General features: G+C 41.4%; 1 protein-coding gene across 5 annotated transcripts in view; it reads right to left on the bottom strand.

Moving 5' to 3' along the window:
• Positions 1–11,397, bottom strand: part of waca (WW domain containing adaptor with coiled-coil a) — a 57,433-nt gene extending 46,036 nt beyond the window's left edge. For 3 of the 5 annotated variants that reach the window (XM_088918901.1, XM_088918904.1, XM_088918902.1), the window contains exons 1-3: positions 11,146–11,372; positions 10,916–10,949; positions 9,877–10,069 (exon numbers count right to left, since the gene is read on the bottom strand). In XM_088918901.1, the coding sequence (XP_088775027.1) occupies positions 9,877–10,069; positions 10,916–10,949; positions 11,146–11,186 (268 nt within the window). In that variant the 5' untranslated portion in view covers positions 11,187–11,372. Of the gene's footprint in view, positions 1–9,876; positions 10,070–10,915; positions 10,950–11,145 lie in introns of all 5 variants that reach the window. The other 2 variants (XM_088918905.1, XM_088918906.1) reach the window with 2 other exon arrangements.
• Between the last annotated feature and the right edge of the window lie 880 nt (positions 11,398–12,277).

Genomic DNA, 12,277 nt, shown 5'->3' with positions numbered 1-12,277 from the left:
CCTTCACAACTGACTCTTTTGATTGAAATTCGCTACCAGACTAAGCACCTCTGTAATGTTATATATCCATTCTGAAATCATGAAAATCACCATCACTGAATAGAGGCTTCTCAAGTAACTGTGTATCCTGTTTATGTAATTTACACACCTAAATTAACAGATATGAAAACTATAGGTTTGCATACTTATGCAATTATAACTTTTCAATTTCTTTCATCTCTTATGTTTTACTTTGTGTTATATACCCAAACACATCTACACATTCAAACATCAAAGTGTCATGACTAGAAGCTTAAAAGCGACAAAATGTAAAAACTGTACAAGAGCAAATAATTGAGTGAATATGAGGAGAAATATTGTACGTTCACTTTTAAAGTTTACGATTACCGAAGAAGTATTCGTAGAAATGGAACTACACTGTAACATTACAAAAATACAAAACAAGTGGTAAGGCACCAGCAATAAACCACACAGCTTCAAAGGAAATTAAAAGACTACCATTTCTAAGAATAAAAGATCCAAAGAGATAAGGAACTGAACTACACTGAGCCTTTACCAACTAGCCTGTGTGTAACAAAAGCTCTCTGACAAATAGCAAGTACACTAATTAAAGAAATGTGCTCAGGTGTACTCATACCCAGGCATGCATTACCTACTGAGCACTTCACAAAAGAGGTAGTGTTTTTGCAAGGTTAAAAATTTGCTTATGCACAATTATTTTGACATATTACAACGCAAAAAATCTCAGAAATGAGAGGATTGTTGATAAATCATAATTGTAAATGGTCACGTGTGTTTCCGCAAGTTCCCACCGCCACTGAAACGTCAGTCATGCAGGATGAAATAGGCGCATAAATTATAGAGTAGCTGAGACAATCGGCATGATTTCATCTAACATGTAAAGAACAGGAACATGAAGAACGTAATTTAAATCACAGCAAGGAGCTCAACCATTTCCGGAAGGTGGATATATAATTCCAAGGATGCTTCAGAGTAAGCTTTCTCTAAGGTAACAAAGTGGCTACCGGTTAAACAGTCATTTGGAAGAATGAGACTTTTCACCCAAGGAGAAAACACTGTGGCGAAAAATGCAGTGAAGGAATAACCACTCAAAAATTTCCTCAGCTCATCCATTAAAGAGGGAGGCTCTTCAAGTTAGTATATTTGACCTCTACTGTATTTATTGATTAGTCTTACCAGGACAGTGGAGTTATTCTTCATTTCAAATCACTGCATGGAGTTTTATAAAGAGAGATTTCCAAATTTTACATCTAAATGTTAAATTAAGATCCTCACGAATCTCCAAGATCTCTCGATTTTCTACTTGTAATGGGCTTTCCAGCCTCAGCTATAACCTGCGAACATGGATTCTGTGCTGAGTATTACAATGAAGAGTGACCTCAGGCAGACCTCGGTGAACAGCTACAATTTAAGTAACATGGCCATTTCAGGTACAGGATGCTAGGCCTAGGATCTCCCAGAGAAACAAAAGGGCAAACTGGGAGAAAAGTGCAAGGGATGCTCACAAGTTCAACTCATCTGAGCCTGCTACCTTGGGCAATGCCAAATAGGAATGTACAGTTGACAGGGCAGGTCTGGACAACCGTAGCAAAGGAATAATGTGTGGCTTTCTGGATTGACAGTTTGAACTGAATGCAGCCTGGATTTTAAACACTATTAAGTTAATTCTTAAGTCTATATACTGCTGAAAGCCCCACTTCAATATCAATGTTTCAGAAACTGCTGACTCTGCAGTATTTGGCTTCTACTGCAGTTTCCTTGACATACAGTGAGACCAGAGTGCAAAAAAAAAACTAAAGTGGAATGTCTGTGTGTAACAATTTTAGGGCTTAAGATTAAATCCACAGCACACTCTCAAGTGCTGGGATCTGCTGCGCAGTCAGGCTCTTCCCTGAATTCCCAAAAGAACTGGAACAGAACTCTACCCAACCTATCCCCTAATCACACATCGCTCCAACCTTACACCCAGGAGCTTTGTGCACATCTGGTTCAAAGTCAAATCTTTCAACAATCGCCAGAAAAGCCCTTTAGTTCAGTAAATGAAATGACACCTCACATCCACTTTCCTGCTACATCATGTTTGACCACGAACAAGTGCTGATGCACATGTAAGTAGAGTTAAGTCAAATCAACAAAGGGGAAGCAAAAATATATATTTGACCCTGAAAATACCAACTAGCTGTTTGTTTATAATAAACAATACAAAAATACCAACTGCAAAACTACAAAAACCTTAAAAATCCCCAAGAGGTGTTCTACTTGTGCCAACAGTCTGCCCCAAGATTTCCACCTATGAATGCATATCTACAGCAGAAAACATCTGGTTATACCAAAAAAAATAATTCTAGCATTTAATATTTCAGCTCACTTATATAACTCTAAATGTGATTGAGATTCTTCATCTGTTGCTGAGGAGCAATTTTTTTCCCCACCTACCACAATTCAGGTAGGGCCCTACTACTAGTACTTGTCAAAATCCAAAAAGATATTTTAAGCTCAGAACTGTCCCCAAACCTCCCTTTTTACCAGCAGAGGAATGCAAACAGGACAGCCCTGCAATGGCCTTGTCCCCCTTGCACTTGCTTCCTTTCTGCTAGTTCCCTTCCACCTCCCGCTCATCTCGTCTCGTCTCTCTGCCTGCAGGAAAGCAGCTCCATGGCAGCTGGGATACCGAGGATACTACTCGTGCTTCCCCCCCTTCAAAACATGCACAGCTCCCCCTCCCCCACTACAAGTTAACCACACAAAAACAGAAACTGCACAATTTTTTTAAAAAAAAGGTTATTTTGTCTTAAGAACAGGAGCGCCAAGTCAGACTTGGAAACCCGTTCACAGAGGCCCGACTCCCATGAGCCCGTGGGGCAGAAGTCAGCTCCCATCTTGCAGCGTGAGACGCATAGCAGGTGGAGCTAAATATTCAGCGCTGCCACCAGAGTCCAATTACTATGGAAACTAAAAGGGTACGCTAAGCCTTAAGGACACCAACTGTGTCCCTGCAGATTAACCTCATCAACAACCATTAACTGTGAGACCTCAGGTCTGACTCACTCCCCATACCACACAGAAACAGAAGAAAAAAAAAACACCAGTGCCACCACATGTAGGTTAAACTGGCGATTTATAGAAGAATTCAAATAAAGACCTTCATCACCTAATCATATTAAACCACGACAAACCTACAGTCAATACAACGTACGCTTAAAAGCTAACCTGGGTTGGCATGTATCTCATGACAAGCCCCTGAAAAGTCAGCCCGTCCCCACTGCAGTTTCAAGCGCGCCGGCTAGCCTGACCTGCAGGACTGCTAACTGGCCTCATTAACAGCCAGAGCACTATAGGTGTTAATAGTGAATAGCTGCCGGTTTAGAGACTGCAAAGCCTGCAGGTCTGGAGTTTAGATGGGTGATCCCCTCAGCTAAACAGTGTGAAGTTTTAACTCAAGAGAAATCCACTTTGCTACAGCAAATCCTGCATACAACAAAAATACCACCGATTTCAAAATGCAATGCCACACATTTTAACAGTCATTGAGGGCACATTTACTGTAAGGTTCCCTGGTAGAGGTTGTCCACTCACAACTATGTGCCAAGTGAGGTCACAGCATTCTCCTTGATGTTTTGTCCACGTCCTTCAGTAGAGAATGTAATTAAGGAAAACAGGCTGATCTTTCTAGTCCTACATGATCTTGATCGTAATATTTAACATATTGTTATAAACAAGTGAACACTGAGTACCAGCTCAATCCTGCAAGGTGTTGTTTTGCAGCAGGTTCAATTTCTCACAAGCCAACAATAAGTTACAAGGCTTAATCCTCACAGCTGTTAAGTAGATTTTAGATTACCTTTCAAATTAAGAAGACTGCACGAAGCTGTCCGTACCATACCAGCCTCGAATTAAAAAAGCACTAAAAGTTAACCTTTTTGAAAGTCAGAACTATCAGTTCACTGTTTAATAACTACAGACAAGGTTCCGATATAAAAAACAGAGCTGTCCAGACCTATACATCTATACAGGCAAATATCCTGTATATTTATACAGAGCACAGAAAACTATTTCGACATTTGAAGATGAAACGGTAGAAGTCTGCGAACTGGAGTGATAAGGTCTATTTTGCTGAATTTTAAATGACCTAATTGGAGTATCTTAGTGTGTTTTTTGAGGTCTCATTTCACTGACCATATAGAGCAGGGTTTGGCAGACGTTTCAGAGCATTGGCCACTAAAAATTCTTTACTAACCTTGCTGAGTGAAACCCTCTATCTAGCCGATGAACTCGCCGACTGCGAAGAGGCCGCGTTTCTCCGGGCACAACTCCTCCGCGACCACTTGCATACACCGCTTAATAAAGTCACCGTCCGTGAAGGGTTTGCCTGCTGCTGCTAGAAGCTGTGATACTTGATAACTAGCTCGGGAAGCCACAACATTTCCTTCGACTTGAATAGTTTTTGCTGCCCCTGAAGCGACTTTTTCAACTGTTTTTCAACAATTTTCCCCCCTCCATCCATGTCTTGTGTATTATGAAAACGTAGTCTGATGTTTTGTCTCGTAATGCCTTTTTATGTTGTATTCTTTCATCACATTGTTTCCTGACAGACCAGACACATTACCTTTTCTTTCCAAGGGACACAAAAGTACTCTTCTGACCATTTGTCGTTGAATTTTAGACCCTCTGCATCGATCATTCTTTTTTTCGATATGGAAGGAATGACTTACAGTTAGCCTCTTGTCAGTTATAACTTTCAGAACCGGTGGAAATCATTACCTGCTTTCACACAAGATAGCATACACTAGACATCATTTGCGTGACCGAGCCAATCACAGTAGGCAACAAAACTCCAAATGAATTAACGGTAAGAATCAGTTGCAGCACAGGCGTATGTAACCTAGGCTAAAGCTGACGTCTGATAGGCTAAAAGTCAAACGCATCGCGCAATAGGTGTTGTTCTGCAACTGACCGTTAGTGCTGAGAGAGAGCTGCAGAGCTAACAAGTAGAGGCCATTGGCGGAAGATTTTCAATATCTGATGCAAAAAGTAACCCTCGCGATTCAAACAGTAGTGAGCTGTGGGCCACTCAGAAAAGTTCAGTGGGCCGGATTTGGTTTGCCGACCACTGATACAGAGCCATAAACCATGCCAGACCAGAGCTGAAGATCCCTACCCTAAGACCAAATGAACAGAATGGCTTTCAGAGAAGCAATGCTTGATAGCCTGTGAAACTAACAGGGTTAGGCACTCATGCCACATGTGATAGCTCAGATTTTACATCTGTCACTTGGGCAACAGACTTAAAATCTGGGCAACAGAAATTACACTACTGCTACTTTGGTGGAATTTGTTTTCCCTCAGATTGGCATTTTATGACACCAACCCAGCAGGGCTTAAGTTGACCCTTTTCCCTTACAGGTTATGGTAGATGCTTACATTACAAAAGATATGGTACTTTTGCAATATCTTTTATCCAAAATGCGAGAGGCTGTTGCACCGAGTCAGTTCTAAACTGAATTTTCAGCACAGCTAGATAAAACAAAGTCCTGAAGCACTTGCAAAGACCAGTGTCATCTTTCCTGATCGAGGAGGTGGGGAGGTTGGACAATTTCTGTAGGGCCTGATTTCTTCAGGTTTTTTGCTCCAACCGAGCTCTCTGTTACAAACGTGACTGAAGTAACTGAATAACACTTCTAACCTGCTTCCTAGCCATTTATGTAACTGTACCTTTAAAAGTTTTGAGCAATCAAATACAAAAGTACTTAAACGCTACATTGAGCTATGAAAATAATTAGGTTAAGTGACTGCTGGGGTTGAAATAAAAATCGGAAGACACCAGACACTCCTGGATGCGAGTTTGATGCTCCTGAACAAGCTGATGCCGGTAAAGCTAAGAGCAAGTGTGGCCACAATCAAGCACGTTATATGGGTCACTCTGGCTAAACACCTGGAACAACTCTGACCACTGAAGCAGATGAATTATTCAATTAGGTGGGTTAGACCATTTTAAATCCAAACCCAACACCCTACTGCTGTCAAGGACCAAAACTGACCATTCTTCTTTTTTCTTCATTCATCCTTGCCAGCAGCTACATCACCCACTGCAGGTCACAGTCGGCAACCCACTGGCCAGTACCTGGATGGGAGACCTCCTGGGAAAGCTAAGGTTGCTGCTCGAAGAGGTATGAGAGGGACCGGTCGAGGGTGCTCACCCTGTGGTCTGTGTGGGACCCAGTAAAGTAATGGGGAACCATACTGTAAAAAAGGAAGAGACCAAAGTACCAACTCTCTGTGCTCCTTAAAAATCCCAGGGCGTTTCTCAAAAAAGTATAGGGGTGTTACCCCAGTGTCCTGCCCAACTTTCCCCTGGCCTTTACCAGTCATGGCCTCCTAATTATCCCCATCTCTGAAGTGGGTTCATCCCTCTGCCCTCTGTGCTGATGTGTGGTGCCACTTTGCCTGCCATCGCATCACCCAGGTGAGAGCTACACTTTGGAGGGGATGGGAATCCCAATTACCTATTATGAGCTTTAGGTGAAGTGGCCAGAAAAGCTCTATGTAAGTGTAAGGATTGTTACTCTTCGCTCAAAATAAACCAATTAACTTTAGCAAACTGACCAAAACCCAGGTGCCAAATTGATGACCTGGCTCAGTACTACTAAAGTTCCAGAGCCCATGTTATCCTCTTCTTAATGCAATTAAAATAATTAATAGTATGAAGCAAGCTTCTTAGTTCTGCTGTCCCTTCAAGAAAGATTGCAAAGAAAACATTTTGTACAAGATCTGAAAAGTACAGACCTACATGTTTTTGAAGTTATTTTACCACTACACCTAGGCAACGTCAAAGGAAAAAAAGCACAGTACTAACTGAAAACATGTCGTTCTTGCTTTTGTTTGCTTGTCATAATACCACATTCCCATACATTACCCAGCTAATTATTGCACAAATTCTAAAAGCAGTAGCAGGAAAGTGATAAAACTTATTTCGCCATCTGGCATAATGTGTTAAGCTTCAGTATCCTGGCAAAGATATGAAATTTTGAAATGACCCCAATTATCTGTGCAATTACCCCAACAAAAATAGTGAATGTCACAGTTATGCCGAAGCAACAAAGACCTCTGGAGGTATTTCAGAAAGTGCAGGTTTAGAAAAAAGCTACTGCAGGTGACATTCGCAAGTCTTTAATCGTGATGATCCTCACAAATCTTGAAGGAGACACTTGTAGAAATTTGTCAAAGATTTTTACCACACAACAGGCATTGGAAAATACTTTAAAAAACTCAGACAAGAACTTAAAATAAGTCTGCATTATTTCAAATAATTCAGAAACTTAGAACCTGTCTGAAGGGTGCAATAAATTAGATACGAAAAATTCCCTTTACCTGTATATTGAGTTGACTGACTTAGCCAAAGCATCTCACATTTTTAACCCTATTTACACTGATGCAGCTTAACACTGCTCTTTCAAAGTGAACCTAACTGTTCAAAGGTACAATACCAGTGCCCCAACTGGGATTTCACTCTACAACCTTCTAGACAGAAATTCAGAACACTAACAAACTCCCCACTGCTGCAGAGGTGGGCAATTTGCTGTAAACTTTGGTGCATGAAACCAAGTACTGTAAAACCCGATTTTGATGCAAATGTTCACAACTAACACAACAGCAGACCAGGGTTTTATTAATCTAGTGTGGGCTTTCGTTACAGAGCATTTCATGTTGAAGACACATCCTTATCTACTACAGATCATTACAAATACACAATACTAAACAAGGGGTCTTGAAAGGTAACTAAATCTGTCTGTCACTATGACAGTAACCTAGCATGGAGTTTCTATCACATGAAACAACACAAAAATGGTCTGGGATGACTCACAGATTTTAAAAGAGATTCGATGAGATGCTGCCCAAGACAGCAACACCAAGTGCTCAAATATAATAACTCTGATAGCAAGGTGTAATCAACCTTGTTCAGCTTGTTGCAATTCACAAAATTATGGAAACGAAATAATGGAAAAAAATGATGGAACATAGAAATGGTTTCTCACTATTTTAATGTTACCTTGAAAATTGTTAAAAAGCAGTGAACCTTCCATCAAATATAATACCAGCATATAATTCAAACTCACAAAAAACACTGTTAGAACCACAATGTTAAAAGTGAGAGGTCTGCAATTTTACGTATGTGATGCTGACTACTTTAAACAGTAGAATATGATCTACATTCAAAAACACTATTCAAGTTTGTTTCTATTAGACAATTTGTTCTGGAAAACCACCCGTCTTGAATTGATTTCATTTTGTTTCACTCAGTTCCCTTGTTTAGTGTGTGCCATCCAACAAAAAAGGAACTTTGTGAGCATTCTTGTGTGATCTTCAATCTCCAGAGTTTTAAGTGTCAATTTAAAGTGTTGTGAAAAGAGCATGTTTTACGAGATTCAAAGTAAAAAACATTAAAAAAGGAAAAAAATCTAGGTGTGAAAGTCTGGTCTAGTCTCTTTAGATTGCTAATTCTGAACGCATAACAAATTAAAATACTAACCAAAAAAGTTTAAAAATTAACCACTGAGAAAACTTCAGAACATCCAGATGTTTGCAAGTTATTGTCAGGTATATCTAATGTATGTCAAAAAAAATCCTGAACACACTATAGAATGCCTACTGATCTTAACTACTCAAAATAAAAGTAGCTTTGAACTGAAGGACAACATTAAACAAAAACATAAGAATAACACCCAAACCATAATCATGCACACCAACGTGCAACAGGTACATATAAGTCTTGTTTTAGAAGTTAGAAATCAACCTTATTCAGGATGTTCTGCTACTAAAATCCAGTGCGATTTAATTCAGGACCACCCCCCCCCCCTTAATGCCTACACTACATTTTGTTGTTCCCCCTTCAATTTTGATCAAACTCAAACTCATCTGAAAATATCTACACATTTTGTGACAAAATACAAGTTTCCTTACCCCCCTATCCCAGGAAACAGTACTAAAACAAGAACCCCACAAGTCCTGAACCTGCTGAGCTGTTTGTTTTGATCAGGTCCAGCAACTGATCTGCCTAGAATCACCAAAAGTGTTACACTATGCTCTGAACAAAATGATCAAGAAGGTTATTTTTATGTCCGTGTACGAGTCAAATGCTATCCTATCATTTGAAATTGCTCTTGGGGTTCTCTTTTTATTTATACAGCTCACTCGTATACAAGGTGGTTTTAGAACATCTATGGCAAGATCGCCTGACAGTAACAATTTCGAAAGGAAAAAAAGCAGAACGTAGTTGTACACACATCTACTTTACAGCCAGAACAGGCCAAGGCTGAAATAGGTCAAAACCTGAAAGTCTTGGCAACACCACTAATGAAGTGATATGTGATGCAGCAACTTTACTCAAGAAGTTCAAAAACTGACAGCTGCTTATTTCAATTTGAGATCGCATTCATATTTTTGTCCTCATGATGATCACACACCAAATGCTGCCGTGCAGATGCAAAACAGTGAGCAGTCGCATCCTTTGAACTTGGTCAGACCACACTGTCAGCGGTCTGCCCAATGACAACACTGGGAGCCATCATAAACTCATTAACGAGCTCCCTGTCACTTAAGCATTTTGGTGAAAAGTCGCACCTTCTCTAACCCCACTGGGGATGAAACACGGGGCAGATCACCCAGCCTCAGAGATGCTGGCAGGAGTGCCTGTGTGATAAAACACCACCACGTTTCTGCACTGCGTGGAGGAAGGTGTTCTAAACGTGAAAACTGATAACTGTTCAACAGGACAGCATGTTCTTTGCGCATTATTTTTTTTACTCTAGGAAAAGTCCTAACCCATGAGGCAACCTGCGACTTGGACTGGAGCCTTACCTCCGTCTCTCTCTCTGACCCGGTGTGCGTGCACTGCTTTCGCCTTGTTGTGGCCCATGTTGTCGCCGTGCTTGTTTTCGGGACTGTCGGACCGCCGGAGCATCTTGCAGGGCGGCGTGGGGTCGGCTGAATCTCGCATCTTCTCATGGCGGTGGTCACCGCCGGGGTGACTCTTTGATGGGTATTTAAGAGTCTGGAAATGTAAATTCAACAGTTCTTAAAGCACTACGACAACGTAAAAAAAAAGTTTGCAACCCCTACTTTCCGTCCACACCAGGCTATTGCACTAACTTGGCTGGCGGAAATGAATGACATTGTCGTCGTCTATGACAGCTGTGAAAACACCAGAGAAAAAAACCCGATCGATGAACAATATTCCATGACTACGTACTTATTAATTACGGTTTTTGTTTTCGTTGGAAAGCAAACAGTAAGCCTACTGGACACTTAAAATATGCGTGTCCTAGACGTTTAAGTTATATATGCAAGTTTATTTCGAAGACATTGTACAACATTCGACGAAACCACCATCTCCAGCCTATAAAAGTTTCCAGTGTCCTGAATGCGTCAAGTACGTTGAAATTAATTCTATATTGTTTTCAGAAGTATGACAGTACACACGGAATAATACCTCGTCCATGAGCAGACAGACTACCGTTTACTCCCGAATAAAATGTGCTACAAACTGCCTTAGGAGTTCAACGAGAAACTTCTGATCATTTCAGCATTTCGGGTTCAAGAGGAAATCTTTCATTTTGGACGGATCATCTGCCTTCATCTCTGCCACACGGGCCTTGCACAAAACGAAAATTTTGAAGAATTCAATTTCACTGAAATTCGACGTTTAAAATCGTCGACGTCCCCTATCGATCATAAAGTACACTTATATTGCCAACAAGACCCTTTTTTACGCATCTTCGTGTCGAATTTCCTACTTTTCGTTTGTATTTTCCGCACCGAGGCCTGTAGGTGCTCCGAAAGCCTGCGCTAGAGTATCCCCCCCCCCCCCCCATCTTAATCTTGTTTCTGTTTCTTATACCTGATAGGGTTGGGAATCCCTTCGGTCGTTACACCTAGAAAAAAAAGAGAAAGAAAATCATTAAATAGCTGCCAACTGGAGCACAGATGTCCGTATGCACAAAATATGAAAAGCCGAAACAGCTTCCGTAAGTTTCTACTTATTTTGGTTTACAACAAAAATGGCGGATTTGTCAAAGCGGAGAAGGAAAGGGAGGAAAAAAACTGAATAAAAAATATTCAGCTGTTTACCCATCACTGAGTCTCGGTTGTTTCCTTGCATACATTACCATCAATGCCGTGTGTGTGTGAGTGGAGTGGATGTGAAAGATAAACTAGTTATTCGCTTTGTTTTGCTTTTTTTGTTGTTTGTTTTACTCGTCCCGATCCCTGCTATTATTTCAATAGTTCTGGGTATGTGAGTTGCTTTAAGGCTGCGCTAATCGGAAGAGCGCCCTCGGTCCATCTCCCACTCGCACACAGCGGACTGAACCTCTATCTGCGAGACAGACGAGCTCAGCCCACAGCCCCGCCTCCCCTCCCGCAACTACATCCGGGACACTCGGCGCGGCGACTCGGCTGCGCTCGGGCAGGCACTTCCGGGAGCCGAAGGTGAGGGCTGTGCTGACAGGAGCGCGGTGGGTGTCACCGGTCTCGGCAGGCTCTTCGCGTCTTCGGAGTTGAGCTGCGCTGCGCTGCTGTTATCGCGCACTTCTCTTCGCCTCGGAGTGACGTGCCGACAGTCCTGCCTACGGCCTGTGTTTTCATAAACACCGATGTTGTGATTTCTTGCCCTTTTCTTTTACTTCCGGTGCAATATAACCGGCAGATGTTTTCTGCAGTGTAGCTATAAAGTAAGCATGGGCGATGTCTCTTAAGTTTCAGTTCTTTGCGTTGTAAAATATTATTACCAGGTTCTGGGGAGAACTGTTTCCTTGTATTGTACGATTTCCGACTCTAAACTACTGTATGTGGAGGAAATCCTCTTCATTTAATAAACGTATTTCATGTGTCTAAGAGAAAGAGGGTCAAGATAATTAGCTCGTTAAAAACTCGGTAAGGCGATAAAAATGGTAGCCTGCAGAAGTGCCGTTTTAACAAAGAATTGTAAGAAATTAAACGGTTACAATTCGCAGGTTTGCCTGCAAATATGTCCACGGGGTTGTGATTGTACAATAACAATGCCGTTAACGTTCATAGAGCACATTCTTTAGTTCAAGAAATGGTTTAATAGTGAACTTCACCTACCGCGCCATCTGGTGGACCGACACAGCATGAAGCGTGACTAGTGTGTCAGGAGAGCAAGCCTCGCTTTAACCTGCTAGCTTCCATTTTGAAACGCATGTTGTGCAGTAGGGTTTAAAAGTGTGCCAATTGTAAGGAC

This window comes from Atractosteus spatula, chromosome 6 (assembly GCF_055471065.1).
Source record: "Atractosteus spatula isolate fAtrSpa1 chromosome 6, fAtrSpa1.hap1, whole genome shotgun sequence".
In the NCBI taxonomy this organism is placed as follows: domain Eukaryota; kingdom Metazoa; phylum Chordata; class Actinopteri; order Semionotiformes; family Lepisosteidae; genus Atractosteus; species Atractosteus spatula.
This window is presented reverse-complemented; position numbering and strand designations above follow the sequence as displayed.